The sequence below is a fragment of the Botryllus schlosseri genome, chromosome 4 (assembly GCF_051294905.1).
Source record: "Botryllus schlosseri isolate E-star chromosome 4, Bs_hap1, whole genome shotgun sequence".
In the NCBI taxonomy this organism is placed as follows: Eukaryota; Metazoa; Chordata; class Ascidiacea; order Stolidobranchia; family Styelidae; genus Botryllus; species Botryllus schlosseri.
This window is the reverse complement of record NC_137239.1, coordinates 2350957-2376047: the sequence shown is the minus strand read 5'-3', so window position 1 is coordinate 2376047 and position 25091 is coordinate 2350957. Positions and strand designations below refer to the sequence as shown.

At 39.4% G+C, this 25091-nt stretch overlaps 1 protein-coding gene and 1 long non-coding RNA gene across 3 annotated transcripts in view; one reads left to right on the top strand and one right to left on the bottom strand.

The window, feature by feature from the left end:
• The window catches only part of LOC145437919 (uncharacterized), a 154542-nt gene that overhangs the window by 112122 nt on the left and 17329 nt on the right, over positions 1-25091 (bottom strand). The gene's annotated exons all lie outside the window — the stretch shown is intronic.
• Positions 1-25091, top strand: part of LOC145437885 (adhesion G protein-coupled receptor E5-like) — a 39669-nt gene that overhangs the window by 1918 nt on the left and 12660 nt on the right. Inside the window, exons 2-17 of one of the 2 annotated variants that reach the window (XM_080315265.1) lie at positions 1313-1372; positions 1821-1862; positions 7373-7414; positions 9105-9185; positions 9867-9965; positions 10126-10254; positions 10318-10431; positions 11838-11966; positions 15771-15929; positions 17991-18079; positions 18584-18748; positions 20271-20347; positions 20403-20503; positions 20817-20990; positions 21705-21886; positions 23166-23324. In XM_080315265.1, the coding sequence (XP_080171391.1) occupies positions 1313-1372; positions 1821-1862; positions 7373-7414; positions 9105-9185; positions 9867-9965; positions 10126-10254; positions 10318-10431; positions 11838-11966; positions 15771-15929; positions 17991-18079; positions 18584-18748; positions 20271-20347; positions 20403-20503; positions 20817-20990; positions 21705-21886; positions 23166-23324 (1802 nt within the window). Of the gene's footprint in view, positions 1-1312; positions 1373-1820; positions 1863-2023; positions 2204-7372; positions 7415-9104; positions 9186-9866; positions 9966-10125; positions 10255-10317; positions 10432-11837; positions 11967-15770; positions 15930-17990; positions 18080-18583; positions 18749-20270; positions 20348-20402; positions 20504-20816; positions 20991-21704; positions 21887-23165; positions 23325-25091 lie in introns of those variants that run through there. The other variant, XM_080315266.1, reaches the window with a different exon arrangement.

Below are 25091 nucleotides of genomic sequence, written 5' to 3'. Positions count from 1 at the left end.
TTCAGTACAAAATTAAAATATATTGTTCCCACAAAATGATAAAATGCAAACTGGCCATGCTCAAAGTCAGGGGATGAGGATTCAATCACGGGCAAGTTCCTAAGTGACCATTGATTGTCAATACACAAAAAGTCGATCAACAGGAGAAAGCGTAGTAGAATCTCGGAAATAACCAAACCCTATGATTCACATCACAACTTCTGTGTGGTCATTCCGACAGAGAATCATATTAAAATTGGTATGGTAAAGTAGTGTCTGTTCTGGTGTTGAACTTCTGGCTGTTGCAAGATTCATCTGCAGTAGATAAATGGTTATACCAATATATGCACACAGATATCCAGCATTGAAAAGATATTGTAACTGGGGTTGCATTCAAAACAAACGGTGTTTTAGAACACTTTGTTTAAAAAACACAGTGTTTATAAAAAAGGGCCTTTTAACGAAAAAAAATTGAAGTTGTAAAATTATGCGATACCTGTGTAAATACCTTTCAAAAACATGTTGAATGAGGTTACGGACAACTACCACCAGATAGAGCCGAATGTATATTGATGTGGGATAGTTGGAACCCTCAAAATACTCAGTTCATATTAAAGATATTTCGTCAAAGGAGCTATATTTACCCTACATTTTCAATTGTCAATGTCAATTCACTATGACGTCACAGTTGAATATTTGTGACGTCATGTCTTGAAAAAAGTTTCAAATTATGGCCTTGTTCTAAATTGATTTTTCTTTCAAATGCAACCCTAATTGTAACGGTGCAAAGGTAACAGAGTGTTACAATTGCCCCTGACACGCTCGGCCATGATTATTATCTCAGTATGGTACCTTCCCGGTGATGCAAGTCCTAGTTTTCCTATCATCACGGTAGACTGTGATAACATCGTTACAGCTACATACATAACGTTCTAACCACTTGTGGTATTATTCCTCTGAACAAATTATTCCTGAGCAGAAAATATGTACTCAAGTGTCCAAATTTCTTTTTTTCAAATTATTCCAGGGTTTCACGTCGTAGCTCAATGTAACTTCAGGTATGTTAAAAGACATAACTACCTCCTGTGCACTCACACTATGAGGGCAATTTATCCATCCTACTAGCGGTGAGGTCGATTGTTACATTTACCCCGTGTTACTTTTGTCCCCGGTCTCCGCTAATAATTAATTCAGGCCTCTCTTCAACATTCTTTCAATTTTACTGGATGTGCTCAGCATTGAGTTGTAAAATATAAAACATTCTTATTAATTCCGGGTTAAGTGACGGAATGGTCGGTTTCCTCATCAATTTGAACTAATTGGTTGAATTTAGGAAATACAACGATCTTCACGAATTCGTCTTACACAGCTACATCAACTGCAATGCCAACAGGTAAGTAGGTTGTTTTGACGAATGCACATTGCACATCCATATAATAGTGATTCATTCAATGGTTTTGCGGGAATTGCTCTCACTTCGATATACTGGAAAGCGAATGTTAAATGAACACACAACACTCAACAGTCGTAACATAAGAGGATATGTCCTAATTCGTTCTAGGCCTACTACTTGTAACTGACATTTATTGTTTCTGTGATTAGCACAGGACCATAAAAATTACTGGTCAAAATAAGGCAATACATACTCACCAATGACTACGTTTTACTAATTCATCAATACAACCCCCTTTTAAACAGGTGTAGCAGATGCTTTCAATTTTTCTGGATCTTGTGAACATTTCATTGTAAAATATATTTAATAATAAACATTCAATTTATTCACGGTAAACTGACGGATTGATTGGATATGTCATAAATTCGCTCCAATTATTTGAATTTAGGAAATGCAACAGACTCCGCGACTTTATCTTCACTGCCAACAGGTAATTTGGGTATTTTGACAAATGCGTATCCGCATATTAGTAATTCATTAGGTGGTTATGCGGAAATTGCTTTCTGATTTTGATATAATGGAAAGTAAATGATGAATACACGCACAACACTTAACAGTGATCGGGTCAGAGAATATATCTTTATTAGTTCTAGTACTTGTTTCAATTTTTCTGGATCTTGTGAACATTGAATTGTAAAATATATTTAATAATAAACATTATATTAATTCACGGTAAACTGTCGGAATGGGCGGATTTGTCATAAATTTGCAACACACATTTGAATTTAGGAAATGCAACAGACTTCACGACTTTGTCTTCACTTCCAGCAGGTAAGGTCAGTATTTTGTAGGGATGGTGTGAACCTCTGAAAGGTGCAAGTTCGTGTGAACGCGTACCTTTTTGAGAGGTTATGTGTGAACGCGAACGTAAACTCATGACGTCGCGGGACATCATATCGTTTATTCCACCCTACATTTAAGTGGAGTGATATACATATTCCTAGAATCCAGTGTTGGGATGACTTGGACTCGAGTCACTTTGCAAAATTGACTTGACTTGATTAGGCGGTTCAGAAATGTGGATTGATCCGTGACTCAAAGCAAAATTTACGAGTCAATTTCAAGTCATCAATATGTAAATGTTGTCGATTATATCACTGTATCAGGTGTATGTTCGGGATATTCGCGATACGCGGGTGTTACTTGTGAGAACAGCCAGTCATTCACTTATTGCTTGTACGTTTCCCTGGTCCTCCATTGTTACATCACAAGTCAATTGTTCGCAAACGATCACAGTTTGCGTTGTAGAAATAGTAGATCAGTGGTCGGGAACCTATGGCTCGCGAGCCATATATGGCTCTTTTGGGTACAAGATATGGCTCTTTTCCAAATATTTATTTTTGTACTGAATTGATCAATATTGTAGCGACTGGTAAATTTTCATCACTGCCAAAATAATTATTTTCGTGGCAATATAAACATGACATTGAGAGGTAAAGATAATGTCGTCTTCAGGTTTAGGGGCTCGGATGCCCCCTTCAAAATTATCTTATTTAAGTTACTGTCACGCCAGCGGCCAGTATCACTCGTGAATTGTAAGCGCCAATATTGTTTGTGTTATACTGGAGTGGAACTTCGGCTCCTGTTAATTGGCAGGCTAATGATTAGTTTTCTGATTGCGATTGCGCCGTTCATTTAGTTGCCATATATAACGGCTACTCGTGCTGTTATGGGATGTCTCTTCGGTAATAAACGTTCATCGTGTGTAGACAAGACATCGTTTCGTGGTGCAGCAGAGAGTACAGGCTCTTTATCCGTGGTGGCAGCGATGGGATTCGAACCCACGCCATCGAAATGACTGGTGACTCAAACCTCGTGGCGATGTATCCGAATCGAAATCTTGAATTGTGCGATACGTTGAATCAAAGAGCATTATGTTCCTGATCTATACGGCGCAAAATGAACTGTTGTGGATGTGACATTCACAATTACAAACTCGAATTACAAACAGCGCCATAGCTATCCACGTTGCACGTTCTGTGTAGTACCGGTGATAAAATGTAAGCTTGTTGCCCAACGTCATGTTACCACCGAATACTTTGAGAATTGAGAAGTCGATAAGCATTTAGATTTTCGGAATCAGTATGACAGTCACATTCGATTAATACCAGTTATAAAATAAATCCTAAGCTACTTACGATGAATTGCCTTATCATTGGTGAGGCTTGGCCCGTATGCGTCTTACCTCTCGTTTCGAGCTTTATATTTGAACAATAAGTACCAGCTTTTACAGAGAAAATGTGGCGCACACGAGGAATCCAACGTAGTGAGTTCGAATGAGTGTCACTGTGACGTCACGTTTTTCCGATTGTGACGTAACAGTTGTTCGGCATGTATGGCTCTTTTGGAGTTGAGACGGAAAAAATAGGGCCAATATGGCTCTTCGGACAAAAAAGGTTCCCGACCACTTTAGTAGATGAATAATAAAAACATATCTCTGTTTCGTAGACGGCTCAGTGCTTACCTTTATCAACCCTCTTATATGATTTATCTCGAATGAATATAACTATGGGTTTATATTCTCACAAACTGTATTGTATTGTATTAATCGGCACAACACAGTAGAGGATATCGCTTTTCTAGGCCTTGTGCTTCACGACACGAATTTCATAAAGTTCATTGGTCTTTTGTCTTGTTGGGAACGTCTTTTTTCATTTTCTGTCGCAGTCATCTTCGTTGTCTCTCGTTCCCATGCGTCCTCATCGTGGTCTCTGCTGCCGACTTATAGCACGGCTCACTTTCAGTCAGTCACTTTTCAATGCACTACCGTAGTAGTGAGGTCGTCGGCGATGAGGAGCCCAGAGAGTTCTCCGACACGTAGACGTTGGTCAGAGCCGGGATTCGAACCAACGACCATTGGTGCCGTGACTACAGTGTTTAAACAACCGCGCCACTCGCCTCCCCATATCCTCACAGATGTGTGAATGGGTAGTGTATTGCACCATATCGATTGGTTTAAACTTCTCGATGCTTCGCATTCGATCCTCTACTTTATCTGATAATAGCAGACTGTAGCGTGTAACTATAATCAATTGCTCACATATTTTATTAGCAGTTCTAAGTGTGCGTGTCCGACACAACGCCGTTTTGCATGTAGATCTAACTTTATATCCGTTTTTGATTAAAGATAAACTGCTTATTAATCTGTTTTTCATACAGCTGGCAAAATGTTGTGACTTTGAATCACCACTCGTAATTCGAAAATTCAATTTGACTTGAACTGTGACTTGACTTGTGACTTGACTTGTCTAGACTCGACTTGACTCGAGTTATCTCCAAAAATCTAGTGACTTGACTAGACTCGAGTCACATTCGAAAACTGACTGACTTGACTTTACTCGAGAGTCAAAATCTGCATTGACTCGAGATGACTGGTGACTCGAAGATAGTGATTTGATCCCAACACTGCTAGAATTCCGTTTTCACAAAGGTTTTCTCGTTTCTCATCATATTTTCATGGCTTCTACTTGATATTAGTGGTCGGACATGGCGTACTTTTCTGACCGCGGAGATTTTGAATCCCCCCACACACACATTTTTAAGGACGGGAGTAAATCAAGGGCTTATAAGATTTCAAAGTCCGGTCAGTCTTTTTGGGCTGGGACTTCACTATTGGAAATACCTGGAATCCGTCGAGGACCACTCGACCATTTAACGCAATTATAATTGTATGTGCTATATTCGGAATCAAATCAAGTTAATTATAGCAACCATCGGGTACGAGTTTGCTAAAACCATCTGGTTCGAGCCCGGTGTACATATCCCGGATTCACCTATGCGACTGGCAATATGAGTACGTGTTGTTAGATTTTGTTTTATTGGTTTCCATGATCAGTAAATTACCTGAGATAGTGGTAGAGGTCTTTGCTCAAATTGAATTCAGTCATGCACCCAGTAAATGGCTTGAACATCACTGTATTGTATAACGTTCATGTGAGTTTGCAGGTGACAACTCTAAACTGCACCATCATTTATCAAGTAATATTCTGAAGATTTAATTTTGTAGCTTTGAAATACAAATATATTTAGTTAATCCTTTTGACCAAAAAGCTTCGGAGCATATTATAGAAAGGGATCACACTCAAATGTGGCATAGTGCCTCTTTCTTCGATTTTGACACGCTGTTGGTTGCGGGATAAAATCAGAGGTGGTCAGTAACGAAGTACTTCTACCTTTTGAAGTACTTGAAGTAGATTTTGCCTACTCACACTACATTTTAAGTAGTTATGATTTTAGACTACTTCTACTTGACAGTTTTCAGTTTTGTAGATAAAATTAGGCGTTGAATAACTACTTACTTACTTGTGAACCAGCACTCCTACTTCTACTTGAGTAGAAATTCTGGCGTTACTTCTACTTTTACTTGAGTAGCGACGATGACTACTTTGGCCACCTCTGGATAAAATACCTAGTTCCAGACATTTTGTTGAAAGTTAACCGAGATACCGTGATGGGAGTAGTTTAACGGAGAATTGGCAATCTAAAAGTAAGCGCAATTAATTATACATGAATTAAAATAATACACTGCATACCAGTGTTGGGATGACTCGAGTCATGACTTGACTCGAGTCAGACTCGAGTCACTTTTTCCTATGACTTGACTTGACTCGAGTCACTTTGCTGAAATGACTTGACTTGACTTGACTCGGCGTATCAGAAATGTGGTTTGACTCGTGACTCGGAGCAAAATTCACGAGTCAATTTCAAGTCATCAAGTAATCGGTGTCGATAAAAATCACTGTATCTTGCATATGTTCGGATTATTCGCGCAAGGCTGGTGTAACCCGTGAGAGCGACCAATCATTCAATGATTCAATGATCGTGCGTTTTACTGAGCCTCCATTGTTTTCTCACAAATATATTGATGGCAAACGAAGTGATCGAAGCTTACAGCCTACATTGTCGTAAACTATAGTATAGTAAAGTAATCTAATAGTAAAATGTATATTTCTGTTCTGTGTTCTTAACTTAACCAAACCTCTTGTTTTATTGAAACTTAATTCGAAAATAGTTTATATAGTCCTCAACCATTGGCGCAGGCTCGAATTGTATCATATCAATTTACAAAAGGGTAATGTATTGCATCTTATCTCTATTTTTGCTGGTAACTATAAACTGAGGCTATGCAATTACTTACGTAGTTTATTAGTTCTACTTATATGTGAGTGATACATCGCCTTTCTTCGTGTATATTTAACTCTATATTCGTTCATCGGTTCAAAATCAATGACCACTCACTCTGTATTCCAGACAGCTAGTAAAATGCAATGACTTAATCATACCTCAGAAAGGCAATTTGACTTGAATTGTGACTTGACTCGTGACTTGACTTGACTTGACTCGACTTGACTCGAGTCACCTCCAAAAATCGACTGACTTGACTTGACTCGAGTCACCTTCGAAAATCGATTGACTTGACTTGACTCGAGTCAAAATGTGCAATGACTCGAAATGACTCGTGACTCGAAGGTAGTGACTTAATCCCAACACTGCTGCATACATGGAAACTTATTGCAAACAATGTCATGACCGGCTGTTGCTATGTAACTGACTTGCCACGTCTACACGGTTTATCAAACCCCAGATTAATGTACCACGAATAACCTTGACCTTGTTTATCTATGAGTCATTGTTATATTTAGGATATGTTATATGAAGTATGAATGAGATGGCCTGTAAACTGATGTGATCCGGGATTAAATTTTATTTTGCATGCCTGCTGTATATGGTTAGACGCAATCCAAATTCACCAATGACTACGTTTGACCAATTCATTAATTCAGGCCCCTCTGAAACAGGTGTAACAGATGCTTTCAATTTTTCTGGATCTCATGAACATTGAATTGTAATATACATTTAATGATAAACATTCTATTATTCACGGTAAACTGACGGAATGGGCGGATTTGTCATAAATCTGCACCAATTATTTGAATTTAGGAAATACAACAGACTTCACGACTTTGGCTTCACTCCCAACAGGTAAGTTGGGTATTTTGACGATTGAGTATCCGCATATTAGTAATTCATTCGGTGGTTATGCGGAAATTGCTTTCTGACTTCGATATACTGTAACGTCAATGATAAATAAACAAAAAACACTCAATGGTGATCACGTTAAAGCAGGGGTGGGCAACTTACTGCCCGTGGGCCGGATCCAACCCGCGACGGGATTTTGAGCGGCCCGCGGAGAGTTTATAACCTGAAAGCAAATTATTAGTCCGAAAGTAATGACAAATTTATGCGTCACAGTATGAATCCAAGTTGGCCAACTTGAGAAATATGGTCATGAAACTACTTTGCGAGCAAACCTTTTCGACCATGATCATTAACAAGACAAGGCTACGTTCCAGTATGACTGATGTTCATGTACAGTCTTTACTAATGGTTTCTACAACCTACATGCAGCCAGAGTTCAAAGAAATTGTTCATAACTTTGATTGACCACAGATGTCTTATTGACCTCAACAGCTATTGAAGTACACTAAAATAATAAATTTATTAAATACCGATTTTGGTCTCTGCTTTAAATTTAAAGTTTACATGAAATTGGGGTTCCCAGATTTTGGAATCGGGAATAGAAAGTTTTGAAATATTTTCTGGAAATTTTGCTGTGTTAAAAAAAGGTCATCATTTTGACTCGACTCCCTGATTACCCACTTTTTACCGATACTTATATGGTGATGACTAAAACAAATAAGTCATCACTCAGTCATCGACTCCCGCATGATCTGCTCAGACTTCCGCATTACATATTTCACATTGTGCCTGGTGGTTTTTCGTTGAATCTGTCCATTAGCCTCGCCGTAAAAGCCGTAAAGGAGGACTTATTTCTAAAAAGAAGGACATATGACAACCCTGGTTAAATACGACTTATTCCTTGTATAGATTGGTAAATACGAAATTATTGTATCGATTCTGTAATCCGGCCCGCCAATTTCTTCAGTTTCCCATGTCCGACCGCCCGACCGGAAAAGTTACCCGCCCTTGCGTTAAAGGATATATCTTTATTAGTTCTACTACTGGTAATAGACGTGGATTGTTTCTGTGATGAGCAGATGCCCATAACATTTTCCGATATCAAAATAACCGCTATTAGTATAGTATGGAGGTTCATAACCGTTTTGCCGCTGTGGACCCATAGTCTTGTTAGGTAGCTCCATGCACCCTCTAACTAAGAAATTTGAATTGAATACCAGTTGGGATACAATTAGTACCGCTCGTGTCGTCAGTGGGCTATTGTGCCTTGTGTGGGCACCGTATGGATATAAGAAGAAGAAAAACAAGAACAATGGTCAAAAGTAGGGACAGATCTTTGAAAGGTTAATGCAGTATTTTAGTTGTAGTGGCAACATCGGACTTTCACCTAATACTCAACAGTAATATATAATAATATATCCCAATCCCTACTATTGTTAGCTGATCCTTCATTATGGAAATGCGACCCCAAACCCGACGGTTAATCGCATCAAGAGCCAACTGCTACCTGTATTCATGCCATGATATTAATATGCGGAAAAAGTAAATGCAATATTGCATCAAAATGGAGCATGTTTTTTTCTCGATCAAAATCTGTAACAGCAGGAACAGAAAATCCAAATGCTTCTTATCATATAGTACAATACAATTCATTGCCGCTCATTCTCTGTTTTATAGCAACATTTTATTGCAGGCGGTACATGTGAGGATAGTTGCCAGTCGAAATGCATGAAAAATCGCACTTGTGAATGCAGGGATGATATATGCACTGAAGGTATTTCTAGACCATAAAACATCAATCTATAAGCAACATAGTGTAAAAATACTGACTTTATCTTCTTAACAAATATATATTGTAACTCATTATTTTAGATTGATGTGACATAAGGACGGTGTCGAAAATTCATCGCTATAGGTGATATACTGTATTGCATTCGGGGAGCGAGTCATTACACCGCGTAACACTTCCATCGACACTATTGCGTATGATCGCTACATACTTTGCACCAATTTTGTTAAACAGCTGCTCATCTTGAAATTATTCTGGAGTAACAGTTATGTACTTCAGAAGAGAAAATGGAATTTAGCAAACAAATTTTTAAAAACCGAACAAAACGTATCTAGACAGCAATATGTTTAGGCTATTGGCATTTGAGCATTTAAAATGACTTTGTATAGTGGAATATTTCAACTCAGATGGTAATTTTGTTCATGCGAGTATTTTGAATTTTTAATGACAATGAAGTGAAACTGTCTCGCGAGTTTTCTGATTAAAAAAATATAAAAATAATGTTATCTGAACACTACTCTCTAGTAGCCTACTACTAACCCAACTCATTGGATACTGTATGAATCCGGCTCCGACCAAATATAAACCAGCGCGTGGCAAATCCAGTCCCTGCAGTATCCATGCCTCTCTTTATAAAACAATTTTTCTTGTTTCTTTACTTGACAGTATGTCCTATATGTAAAAATAATTCCGAATGTCTGGATTTTCAATGCCGATGTAAAAGAGGATATGAAGGGATTAATGGCAACGAATCGATCTGCATAGGTATGTTGACTTGATTAGTCTTACTTCTAGTTTTGTGAGACATATGACTGCCAAATATGTCATCCCATTTTATATTTGGTAATTTAATTACCTGCTCTACGAACAGCAATTTCAGTATCAAACATTTAGTAATACCTAATTATCATGTACAAATGAAAAGATATTAACGAATGCTTGGACAACAACACTTGCGCTTCAATCGGACAATCTTGTGTCAACTCTCCTGGAGCTTATCAATGCGCCTGCAATGACAGCTACGTGCCATCCGAAAATGGAGACGATTGCATAGGTTGGAGAGAACTACTACCAAGGTACCAGGGATAGAAGTTGATTTTCCATATGTTGAATTCAGAAAACTTCTGTGAGCCGAGCGATTGTGGAGCGAATGCAGCCTGTTACGAGGATTCGGCAAATGATTGTTCGTGTTTCGTGGGATTCGCGGGGGATCCAGCAGTTGCATGTTTTGGTAAGTATATCAATCGACTAGTTAGCATACGTTGATTAATTCATGGCCGGTAGAACCGGCGTACATCCTACCATTAAGGTTTGGTAATTCGAATACACTAACCAGAAAAAATGATGTTAATGTAGCATTTAACGTCATCATGAAATTTTCCGTTATGATCATGAACTACCGATACCTATATGTTGTTCCATAACACAAACAGCGCTGTATAGTGCTGATTTAAATGGTGTCATACTGTGGTAGCATGGAAATCAGTTACGCAAAAAGTATTCAAGGGGGAATATGACTTCTATTAATCGACAGAAAACTGCAACAACAACAACTTGGATGATTCTGGAGATCTTATGTCATATGCCATATGGTAACATTAGGCTATGGGCTTAAAACTGCATGTGGAGGCAGGTAGCAAATACAGTTCTGCAACTGATATTAAAATAATACCTTCAATTTTGTCAACTTATGACACTGCTCTGCGTGAATATCTTGCTGATCATTACTGGGTCAGGATAGGTGATGTCCAATCATACCATCTTTATTATTTCAAGTATTATATCTCGTTAGACTGGAAAGTCTGGTATGGTTGACCTTCAGTGGTATAGTGGTGATAATTGATTTATATTTTCTTGGACTCCTGACAAACATGCGCGATGGCTACCGCAGTTATATCGAATGCTGTCAACTGTCTGTGTTTGGTTATCGGACTGTTGAAATCTTTCTGTGGTCTTGTAATCCAAAGTCACTTCTGGTTACAACTATCCGGAAATTTCCGCATCAAAAGTTACAACTATCCGAATATATCCGAAAAATTGTGATAATATCCGAATCCTATCCGACTGCCACGAAATTGTCCAATATCCGCTCCGAATGCTATCCGAGTCTGTCCGATGCTCATCACTGGTTTAAATAAACTGCCAAAAGTATGGGTTCAGTAACTATAACACAGAGTTTGTAATCTAGCTCCTGAAGGATGCGTAGTCGTTACGTTTGGTATTTCTTGACGTAACACGCCCCAGACTGTCTTGTGGACACAGAAACCACGGGACGGTCCAACAGCGTACCTTTGCTTTTTAACCAACCGTATATTCGAATATGTAACAATATATAAATGTAATCATTTTGGAACAACGCAGGTATATATATTCATACCAATACGAGAGTATAACATATTGGCGAGTCAATTCTTGCCAATATCCTATCGGGTGTTTATTGCGAAATATTTTGTATTTTGAGATACTGCATGGCGATTTGTCTACGTTTACGACCCTTTTATCGGCTACCTGACTTTACCGCGTTACAACATGGCGTAATGAATCGAATTCGTTATAATAACGTTCAAGATATTCAACTAAATATTGTTCAGAATCGTTTAACCGTGATTAACCATAAAATTATTATGATTTTTCAAGACGTAGATGAATGCGAAGCAGGCATGTTCGAGTGTTCCGACGCTGAAATCTGCCACAATACGATGGGTTCATATTACTGCGACTGCATTATCGGATACACAAGGTCCGAAAGAGATGATTGCTTTCCAAGTGAGTACTGCACGTAGTTTATTGGAGGGTTCATGGAAGAAATTTACAATCCACTTTCAAACCGATTTGTGACTTTCAGTATTTTACCCCGACTTCGAATACTGGATGATTTACAAGTCAGAGGCAACCATCCTCTTAGAACAAGCCCTTGGTTATTGGTATGCGCTATGATTGATACATTATTGTAAACAGCCCCCGGACGCGAGCAATACCCAAACAGAATGCTAATTTACACCGATGGATCTAAAGGCGTCAATGGTCCTGGGTACTCCTTCTACATCCCCGATCGCAATATAAGAACATCAAAAATATGTTCGAAATCTCAATATCAATTTTCTCAATTGAGCTGAGAGCGATATTCGATGCATTGATATGGATTTCAGAAAAATCCATCGAACGAGTTGCTATCCTGAGTGACTCTTTGAGTGCATTGCTGTCGTTAAAAAAACATCTTGGTGAAAATACCTATATTACCAATGGAACATTAGAACTGAATTAAAGGGAATGAAGTCGCTGACCAACTTGCAAAAGACGTTGCGGTCCATGACGTCACTGTCCAAAGTGTAGATATTATTTCTAGCGAGGCCGACTCATTAATTTTAAGTAGGCAAGACTGGAACCAACGTTTCATCGAAACCGGGGTAGAGTACATTTCAAGCAGTTGAAGAAACTGTAGAGCACGTTATTATCGAGTGTGCGAAGTACGCCAACCAAAGATGCCAGTTTAGAGCTGCCGTACTGAGCTTGAGAGTACCCTTCACCATGGAAAATATATTAAATACCGATTAGATATTACTTTTGCTCTGGCAAGTCATTGAGAAGACAAAGAGACACTACAAAATAGTTTAGATAACTGTATATACAATTAAATAGTATATTCATATTGAAATGAACCCGAATATTTTCGGCTGACACTCGTCAGGGGTAATCGTCAGCAACTAGTAGAGAATTGGAAAGAACATTGTATATCAACAATCGTATCACAAAATATGACGTCACCAGCATGAAATTTCGATTGAGAGAGCATTCAATGTACTATTTTTAGATGGTACACGAACTCCTTTTGTTCACAGAGTTTTGGTTGGTGTATTTTGATAAAAGTTGATTCCAAGGCACACAAATGGAATTGTGAACGGCCTCGCCCTACGATTCGAAATCGGTCGTCTCGATAATTATTCGCACAAATCGGATTATCCAACAGATGTTTGCCGATGGCAAAATTAATGGCCTTTGATCGATCAGCATCAATCTTAAGTGGATGAGTTAAGGGTGAGCTTTTGACATCGCGTGACGCACGTGTTCTGATAAATCTGGGGACATGTTGGTTTATGCGGTCCTGCAGACGTCTTGACGTTCTTCCCACGTAGCCACAATCACAGTGGCACCTATATTCGTACACTACATTACTTTGTTGAAGTGCAGGAAGCACGTCTTTGCGTGTTGAAGGGAGCAGTTGTGTTGTTGTAAAAATCACATTGGTTTTGACTGTGTCGTAACATTTACCGACAGCAGAAATCAATTGTTTTTCAAAGCGGGTGGAAATGGGGCCAATCCACGGTAGATGGATATAAACATATTTTATTGTTCGTGCGGTGGGCTCTGTTCGTTTTTTTGCGTTGAATTGCGTTAATTTCCTCTCCATGCCGCGGCTGATGACGTGTTCAGGGTAACCGTTATCAAGTAAGATTTTTCGGATGTAGTCAAGTTCTAAACTCAGTTTGTTACCCGAACATATCATCAACGCTCTATGCACGAGTGTGCCTATGAGGTTAATTTTTCTGCGTCGAGGACTGAATGAATTCCAGCGAAGGTATTGGCCTGTGAATGTCGGTTTCCTGAAAACAGACGTTTCAAATTTGTTGGTATTGCGCTTTTCAACTAATACGTCCAGAAATGATAATGAGTTATTGCGTTCTTTTTCTATTGTGAATTGCAAGGCCGGGTGAAGCGAGTTTAAGCGAATGAGAAATTGGTCGGTCACACTCCGATTCAGTCCTGAATATGACAAATGTATCATCTACGTATCGGCGGTACAATAGTGGTTTGGCGGACTCACGCTGGGAGAGAAGCTCGCCCTCGTAATACCCTACGAAAATGTTGGCCAAAATAGGTCCCAGGGGACTACCCATGGCTAAGCCGTCTATTTGGCGAAACATGACCTCGTTAAAGCTAAATTCCACGGAGCAAGTTGCCGCTTGTAAAAGTTCAACAAAGACGTTACGCGGGATTGATGGTGGTGGTAACTTACCACCGTACAGCGCGTTGGCACTAACATCAATAGTCTAATGCAGCGGAACGTTCGTAAAAAGACTAGAGATATCGAATGAGCTCAGAAACACGTCAGGATTCGGCAAATCCAGGTTTCGTATTTCACCAGCGAACGTGAACGAATCGCGAACACATTCCGTGCCGTACAATTCCGGAACCGGTTCCAAAATGTCAATAAGCCATTTTGCCAGCTGATGTTGAGCAGACCCGATCATGGAAAATATAGATATCACTGGGACATTGTCTTTGTGAGTTTTTGTGAGTAACTGTATATACTTATCGCAATATCGATTCGGTTAGCAACTGTCAGATGGTTACGTAAAGTCTATACTTAGGGTTTGTAAGTCTGACATGAAGCCAGAGTTCAAAAAAATACTTTTTGGGAACTTTGATAGACCACAGATGTCTCATTGACTTCAACAGCTGTTTAAGTATATTTCGATCGCAAAGTCATTGACTACTTCTATTGATCTCTATAATTTAAAATTAAAAGTAGCAATAAATACGATTTATTCCATGTAAAAGTTGATAAATACACGATTAATGTATCGATTCAGGAGCAGTGGCGTGGCCAGGGGGCAAAAGGTCATACCCCCATATTTCTTGAATTTTCGTAAATCAGTATAAATGAGTGTTATCGAGAAGTCGAATTGAACCTGGAACTTTGGAACTGCGTGAATTACCGCCACTGCATTACTTTAATTATATTTTTTATTTTATTGCACACTGATTTTCTATCACATTAACATTGGCATTTTGGGCTCGTTCGTGAATCTATTGCGTATTGCCGGACTACAGACTATTTTTGCTTCACTACGGACAGGGGGCGTGCGTGCGTCTGTGCGTCATATGTATGAAGAGTCGTGATGAAAGTGGGGGGTCGTTCCACTGTGAGAGAGCTCCCCTGAACTCATCATAACTCCCCCTAAAAAATTGCATTTTTGTGGCTACGCCCTTGTTCATGAATCCGACCCGCGGACCGGAGAAGTTGCCCGCCCATGCGCTATACGATAACGTATCGTAACTGCGCGATGCGATTTTACGGATTGCAGACCTGCGCCGCAGCCGATTGACTTACCTGTCTTACGCCTCTGACAAGTGATTGTGCTTCAAAAGCGTCGTCCATCGTATTTAGTGATTTTGACGTGTATTCGGTGTCTCGAATATACGGAGTTGCTAGATTCTGAAAGGAGGCAATCATAATCGTCATCAAGTACCAACAAGCAATCACTTTGTGCCTCAATCAGAGTTGATTAACTGCGGATCAATGGTCAATCAATAATATCGAATACGTCATTTACGGACAATAACGACAGAAACTGAACAAAATAAGGGTATCTAAAGATAACATGCATCATGATGTATCAGACTTGTATTCAATTGTGAATTCGCAAGTGATGTGTGTATTACCTCTGCTTCAGTTCTCTTTTTCGGCAGTTATTGATAATAACTATGCAAATTGTGCAATTATGATTGTAAATCCGATCAAAATGTGAAATTAACGAATTTACGCAACATTCGCCCTATTTCTTGCAGTTGCATGTCCCCCAGTTGCGGTCCAGTGTAGCAGTCTGGATTTTCTAGTCGAACTTTGCGAAAGTGCAATGGATCAGATCACAAGCATCACATTTCCCTCGTCTTGGGCTGGATATTCAGTAACATCAGATACGACTTGTGGCGAAAGTACGACGAATGGTGAGTTACGCGGTTGTGACGTATGGTGTCACCAGCGGGTCTGCTGCAGTAGATAGCCGCTTGAGAGAGGCTCTCGTGAGAGTGGCCGGCGTCATAGAGTGCAATTTTCACAACACAATCGAAGTTCGCATCACCCTCTTGAATCAAGCCCCTATAGGCTACTTCTGGTCTTTAAACCGACAAGATAACGAGCTTACCAAATATTTATTAGGGCATGGTCACCATACATACGGTATAAAAAATCCATTTTGAAAACTTCATTCAAATTCATTGTTCCACGTAGAGCTGAAACCCCAGTTTTCGCCATTAATTTGTCATGCCTTGTCGCGATCTATTTAAGCTAGTCGTGGAGAGTCGTAATTGTAACACTCAAATGAGTCACCAATAAACAAAACAGAGATGGTTAGATGAGAGAGCTAAGTAGTTAAATTAATACGTAACAATACCATATCAGTAGTAACCAGAGGTGGTCAGTAACGAAGTACTTCTACTCTTTCCTCTACTTCTGGTACTTACTCAAGTAGATCTGATTTTCGCTACTTCTACTTCTACTTCGTAATATTTTGTTATCTACTTACTTACTCTTTGCTATTTTCAGTTTGTCAAGTAGAAGTAGTTCAATCTTTCAATCAGGAAGATTGCCTGAGGAATTTCGGGGCAGTTTTCACGGAATATCAACATTTAATTTTCATAAAAGTTTAGTAAAGGCCAGAATTTTCGTCGCGCTTCGCGCGCAGTGCTGGTTACGGCATGTCCAGTATGATTGCACGGAAGTATCGGTGAATATAATTTAGGTAGAGGGTTGGCGCGGTTCCGTTCACACCACATTGTCGCCCTTCGTCCATATCAAATAATTTATCACAGTATATATGGCTCATCATAACGTTTGAAACTGATGTTTCGCAATCTAGCATTTACTTGTCATATCGTAATCTAGCATGTCCATGGCGTGTCCAAATCTGGAAAAGTAGACTCTGACTTTTTTTAGTTTTAGAGCTGTTTTAGCATACCACCTTTGGAGCTTTCTGGACTAAAAACATGAAATACATGTTCTGCTTTTAGAAGCAGTATTTATATTTCGCTTTTAATTCCCAGTATCATATACTTTGAGTTAAAATTATTATCAGTTCTTTTTTCTAGATAACTTACATGTTGAAATATAAAAGAAAGTGTAGTAATGCCTTTAATTTCTGGAGATAGAGCTACACAATGTGGCATTTTTACGGTTCACCATATTTTTTATTGACGTTTACTAATCGCGCAAAGTGTTTACACCGTATCCTATACAACTTTTATGCATTGCTCTTCGACTAAACTACGGGTCTTATAATATGGGGAATGGCGCCATACCATGCTATTTTCTAAAACGCGCTGTTCCAGAAAACAGAGGATTAGCATAGCATTTTCATATCAATACTATAATTTTCATCCCATGATGTGGAAGAATACTTATGCTGTCGAAAATTGGATACCTGCTGGTATGCATCAATATCAATCAAGCTCGTCACTTTTTGCATAGCTCAATTTGCACCTTTTTACAATCCATGTGAACGAATTAGGATTGTTTTCATAACTACTTACTTACTTGAGTACTTTTAAAGTCAGTAAATTCTGCTTCTACTTCAAGTAGTTTTAGGTTGCTTATGGAAGAAGTACTTCTACTCGTAATTGAGTAGATTTCTTGACTACTTTGACCACCTCTGGTAGTAACTCCTTTCATGATGAAAAATGCTGCCGGCCGCATGCGACCCGCGTGTTGAGCACTCTGATCTATGCTAATGCATTGATCGTTTTAGTTTCATCATAATCACTCATCTTGTGGTATAACGAACAAGGTACTGCTTATTTCGTCACAACCGTACCCGAACGATAGAAATTGCGAGACCGCGTACGAATTAACCAGAGTTGTCAGCGTGCAATTGAACAATTTTTCCGTCGCCAAGCATTCGGCCGATTAAAGCGGCTTCTGGGTTATCCGGTGTCCGAGTAAAGCGGAGTTGTTGAACAATATTTGGTGTATGTAGGCTATCAATGTGAAAGATAGACGATATTTTGTTCCAGCCAACACTGCTCTTGGCTCAAGGGCGTGTGAACTAGATGGAACGTGGTCAACAGTAACATGGCTGATGTCTTGTGGAACAGGACTTTCGGTAAGAACTATGCCATTATCATAATTTCGTAGAAGTGTGTCTCACAGAAACATGAATTTATCATAATTTCGTAGAAGTGTGTCTCACAGAAACATGAATAGTTGTTGAAGTCGATACTCATATTTCGAAAACTACATTCAATTTTACCATCCAACTCGCATGTGTAGGGTCTATTACCAGAAGTTATACCAGTCAAGTAATTAACCACAACAAGACCAATCCATGGCCGTATGTCGTATAGCATTAGTTGGAAATTCCACAAACGGATTTATATTCTCTCTGGTATCTCAATAACGACAATGGTTGACATACAATATTCTTTTCAATTATCTAGTGTAGTTGCGGACGATTTCACATGACCAGTGTAGCCGAATTTAGTCGAGCTCATTTGGGTATCTTATACCTTTCAATTGAATATATGAATGTGGAGTTGATAGGAATTTCACTATATATATATATTTAGACAGTGGAAATTTACAATACCTTGGATGAATTGATTTGCAGGAAGTTGCGAGTCAACCAATTGAAAGTGTAGAGCAACGAGAACAAGTGTCCGCCAGTCTACAGATCTTGACTTCCAATCCCGAAAATGTAGATAGTGATGATGTGGTTCTGACGTCAGTGGCCATAGCTAACGTCACCAATTCAGCCGATATTCTTACAACAACTGTGAGTCTATTCTTCCAATTTCTAATAAAGCGGATGCAGCAGTGCATTTTACCAACAGTAGATTTTAGTTATGTATAGCTACGATATCATCGGGCTAGTATGCAATATTTTGTCACTGTATTTCGAAAACATTTATACTTTTAATTTACCGCTCATAAAGTGGCGACTTGAACTACTTGCGCAACTGTTCTACGATCGATGTAAATTACTATAAAGTATTGGTTCTTAATCGGTGTTCCACGGTACACTAAGAGTTCTGTGAACGAGTCCCATGGGTTCCGTGGATGTCACAACACGCACTCAACTAATACATATGATTTGTTTTGCCATCATTGGTTGCAGGCAGCGAGGCGCGATCAGTAGTGAAAGGCGGCTGTTCCGTTAGTACAGTCGGGTACATTGGCATACGCAAGAGAGGCTGGGGTTCAACATCGAAACACCCACATACTGAAACGCAAATTCTATCTCCACTAAGCTGATTTTGTGAAAAGCAATTGGTATCAAACTTGCGTTTTGACAAAAAATTATGATTACACGATCCCAGGTGAAGCCTTGCATTTCTGAACCAGCATCTGAAAGGGAACTGCAGAAGTCACCCTGATTTGCAATGAATATTCATCAACATGTTTTCGTTTTGTGTGAAAATTATATCCCTATGATTTCGTTGTTTTGACACTCTTTACATCTACAGTTCATTTTTGCCTCCGTAATTGATTGTAATATTTACGTTACATGTATATTGTGGCAGAGTTTGGTTTTTGTGGCTGTGCGAAAATTTTGGGTTCCACGAAAGCTTGCAGATTAGCGTAGGTGTTCCTTGGAGTTTGTAAAGGGTAAAGCCACTGCTATAAATATATCATGTGCGCTTGCAATCCATTGATTCCAATGAAAAAAATCGAAACTAACATTGCGCATTGGTACTAATTAGAAGGGAACTCCATGGCATTCGCGAGCACCCGACTAAACAGACAATGAACTAAAATTGAGCATGTTGATTTGAGTACTGAAATCCGAATGAATGATCAATTTTGATGATTCGAATCGAATAGTGAGATCCAATGTTTTAAGCCCGTGAAATAATACGCTCCATATAATTTTATGAATGAAAATGGTCGTTTCATAAGTTATTGTCTTTCCGGGATCCTTCATGATCGATGCGTTGTAGAATATCATTTAATATAGAAGGCTCGCCGGATCAATGGCAACGCCAGCATTCCTGCATTAATAGTGATCGATTTGCAGTATTGCTTGAAAACACAATCTCAAATTACTATCAGAAGACTTGTAATATTTTCATATACAAGCTTAGTTGGTGTTATATACGGCTTGATCACATGGAATGTATACGACACCTCAAGTTCTCATCACTATTATGACGTTGTGACGAGTGGCATTCTAATATTCGTCTCCATCCGAACTTTCACCCTTCACTCGCAATCGAACCCCTGTACTCGCTTCTGTCCGGCTTAAGTTATATTATATATCTTTATGCTAGCATCGTCATCCTGATTAACTATTACAGACGGCGACCTCAGTCATCTCGACTATCAGCAATCTGATGGAATCACCAGCATTGGACGAAAGCGGCCAGTCCGCAGAGTAAGATATCTTGCCAGTAGTATAAATGTTACTCCTATTGCAATATATTTTATAGGTTGCTTGCTCAGCTTGATCGCGTTGCTTCCCTTGTGGCATTGAACGATAGCGGGGTATATAAAGCTGTGAGTAACAATGTCTCCGTGCTGATAACCTCAGGTGAGTTTCGTAAATAGATGAATTTCCAACTCGAACGTGCAACTTGAAAGATCTCATCTAACTTTCGATTGGTTATCTAGTTAGCGTGTTTCAGAGTTAAGTAGAAACCGTTTGCGGTAGGCCTACTTCATATCAAGAGGTTTTAACATAAATTTTCCTATTACCGTTGTTTGAACTAGTCGTATGATTATTGGGATTTAATTTATCATTTATGTTATTTGAGAAATGACAAATGTTCGAAGGCAAATGCAATAAGCCGCGAAATCATAATCTTAACGAATATTACCAAGTCCAGGATCATATGTATTTAAAGGTAACGCAATGAATGGCGGAGTCGGCATTACAGTGCTCGAAAGACCCAACTCAACAAAGATTGGATTCAGAAGCGATCAATTATTGCTCACGAATTCATCAGAATTAGCTGGAAGCGTTATCAATGGAGAGCGGATACAAGCATCTATTCACGTTCCCGAACTTGCAGCAAATAGTAAAATGTTGTTTTTACTAGATACATATATCTCCGGTATATTGTAGCAATTTATTATGGAAATGCACTAATCTTCCAATATTTGCTATCTCCGATGCATAGAAATGTATCGGTTACATTGTGCGCGCAATGACAAATTTTCGAATCACGCCGATTCTATGTGCTCGGAAGAGACTTCAGAAATCCATAAACCACAGAATAAATAATTTTAATCAGACTCGATATTATATACATGAGCGTACGACTTTTCTATTTGTCCATAGTGGTAAGTACAAATAACGGAAAATAAAGATTAATCCTAGGCATCATTCTGATTTACCGCCATATCACAAACTTGGCGACTATTGATCAATAAATTGCGATCTCTTAGAACATGAAATTCATTTTACCACCAGCGTGGACAATCAATCTTTAAAACAGTGACAGATGTCCGAAAGTGCATGATCACTGAATGTAATATAAAGATGAACATGTACCGACAGATCCGGTGAGTCAAAAGATAATATCGAAATATCACGAAATTGATATCTGAGCGATTAGAGACTAGACGTATTCTTATTTGGCGCATCTCGTTTCGAAGACATCTTGAACATGTTAACATTCATGAATACACTGACGGAAATCAGACACAATCGCAATCTCGCGATCATGAGAATTCGCGAACGTGATCTAGCTCTGTTTTTGTATAATGACACGGTGTTTCATCACTTTCAGGATCAACATTATCTTTTAATGTCATCGGAAACACGAATCTATTTCGACCAAACAACAACGCGCAATCAGTTCCGTCTACAGACGCGAGGGGAATGATCAACGTACCAACTCTGGTTATTTCGGCCACGGTCGAAAACAGAAATATATCCAATCTCCCTCCAGATGAACTTCTTACCTACTCGGTATGTTCCCATTGCTTAATTTGGTAGAGCCGTCTTTGCCAACGTCTTATGCGAGTGCAGACTCGTATCGGTTTTCTGTGCTTGAGTGTGACCGTTGCTAACAGTATTTCAAAACTGCACAATCAGGTCTGACTAAAAAAGGTCTGGTTGCCTTCAAAGCTAGCTGATGAATGAAAGGGAGCAATACTTTTGATTGTGATCTTTGCTTCGCGTAAATAATGACACATATTACAGCTGACGATTTAGTTGTTTAGTTGTAGTTTTACATAGTGTACCCCGTAATGGCTCCGGCTGTAGAGGCTCCTTGAAACAATATAGTACCTTCCTATTTCATGAAACACCAAATCACGATGCCCATACATGTACAGAACAATGGGTCGCTTTCTTGAGCAAGAACACTTAACTTAGCAATCCCGCTACGGTATTCAAATGCCTCCAGACAGGACACGGCGCTTTGTATCGATTGTATAATTCAAATATATTAAGGTACAATTCTATATGAGTGATGGCCATTTGTTTAGTTATCTTATTCCTAAATACGACTTTTTAGTTGGCGAGTTAGCTTGGACAACCATTAACTGTGGATGTCCCAGTTTGATTCTTGGTGTAGGATATTACGTAGCGCCGGATGTTCATCTGAGATTCTCCTTCCACAGATCCAGGGCCGATGCAAGAAAGAGAATGAATGAAATAAGAATAAAAATAAAAGTTCAAAATCAAAAACTGGCATTAGGCTGATGGATGTACCAGAATGACGGTCCGTACTTGGTACTCGACATGCTCCAATCTGTTCGTTCCATCGTATTGTACTTTGTTATTCTTGAGCGGCGAGATATAATTTAACAACCGATTATGTAGGCTACGCATTCGGAATTTTTTATAGGTAGTGATAACCACATTTTTTCGCTGAACCCCTGAGCAGTTCAGTCGTTACATCAGTGCCGCAGCAAACCGGTTAAGAACCACTACCGCAACGTAACACGCAACTCTAATCTGCTTAACCCCATGCCCAACCTAACCGTTACCCTGAATTCTGATCTCCCTCACGCCAAACCTTCAACACAATCAGTTTTACGTCTATGAATTCGAGCTGGGTGTTCATGGTGAACATGTACGGTTTTCTCGGGATCGCTGTTTTGTTATGGAGAAGAAGCGCCTGCAACAATGCATATACGCTATAGTTTGATCTGAGTTAATAGGTATCAATTTTTAGATCAACAGGTATTTGCGGAATGACCTAAGTGTTCCAATTCATAATGCAGCGCTGTATTTATATCAGCTTTCAGCACAATACGACAATGCAACGCAGGATCCAGCCTGTGTTTTTTGGGTGGAATCATCCAGAAGTTGGAGCGACGAAGGATGTTCACTCACAGGAGGCACTACGGACACGTTGACTTGCTCGTGTGATCATTTAACAAACTTCGCTGCCTTATTGGTGAGAGAATAAAAAAACTATCTCGCACATTAAGTATAACACAATCACTTGGACGGAAATTAAAAGTAAAATGAGCCGAGTACAAATTCGGTAAGCCCCCCTACCACCGTATTCTTCTTCTTGAAATATATCAACAATATAAATATATTCATTCTATATCCACAAATCATTATCAATCGAATAAATATGTTCTTCGGTAGAAAGTCAATAAACCGATGCATTTTACCAAAGGTTGTTCAAATATTCAGCATTTGTTCTCGAGTAGAAGTAGAAGTAAAATCGTATACATGTACTTATTTACAAGTGAAAGTAGTAACATAATATTTCAAGTAAACGTAGAAATGTTAACATTTCCAAAGTACCGAAGTAGGTTCTTAAAAATATATTTTGTCAGTGTTACATACCTTCAAGAACAATCAAAAGAACTAAATATGGAAATTGAAATGTGCATCTTCGCAAAATGACTAGGTAAACTACATTTTGTCGAGTTCAATTGATAAACAGTTTATTTCTCTCTGTTTTCACGACCATTTCGATCTTACAAGTCATGCATATCCATCTGACAGTTTCTTTGTGCTTCAGGAAATCCAAAATGTTAAATAGTGGTAGTTTCACTTCAAAATCGTTAGGTTTAGTTTTTGAAGAACTCACAATGGATATCCACTTGAGTAGGCGGTGACAGTAGAGCAGTGGTTCCCAACCTTTTTCGACCCATCGCCCCCTTTTCAAGGTCAACACCGATCATCGCCCCCCAAATTTTGTGTACCGAAAATTGGGCATACAAACTGTAATCACCTGCGGAAAAGGTCAAATTTTCGGCTCGATGTCTAATTTGACACACTTTTGTAACTAAATTTCCGTGGGTTGACTGAAAAAAAGGTCAGCCGTTTTGACGCGTCATCGCCCCCTTCGCTATTTTCGCTCCCCGTCGTCCCTTTGTCCATTTTCGCCCCCCTGTCGCCCCCTTCGTCATTTTCGCCCCCCTAGACCGCCAAATCGCCCACGTTGGGAACCTCTGCAGTAGAGCATGATGGCCAACCTGCTTACTTGTAGCGATAAACTAAACACTAAACAACCATTATATATGTGTACGGAGTCCGCTATATGGCATATATCGCATCATGCACCCGAGATAATGAACGCAACGATGATGTTGGCAGTTTCGAAACGCAGAGAAACACGGATGCTCTAGAGACCAGTGGTTCCCAACCTTTTTCGACTCATCGCCCCCTTTTCAAACTCCACACCGATCATCGCCCCCCAAATATTGGAAACCGAAAAATGGGCATACAGACTGAAATCACCGGCGAATTGACTATGAAAAAGGTCAACTTTTCGGCTCGACCTCGAAATTACACTTTTCCAGCTAAATTTTGGTGAGCTGACTAACAAAAAAGGTGATTTCTCCGACTTGATTCCCAAAGGACCGTTACAGCACTTCGTCAGCCCCCCCCCCCAATACGCTGGTCTTGCCCCCCCCCTCCATAGGGCGATAAAGCAAACTTCTGAACCCCTCATACCAAACTCCGATACCTCTTTACCGCTACTTCTCAGCACAAATTGTTGGACTCTTTGGTTAGTCGGCGTAATTCGCGCGAAGCGCGAAAAATTTCTATCATTCATGATTGAATCGGTCAATATGATCGGGAATAGCATATATATTGCTCTCAATTTTCATCCTCTCTCTGCTCATGTATTCAGATTTACCGGTGATGCTGAGCGAGGTGTCTTGGAAAATGTAGGGCCCGTAAATAATAATTGAACATA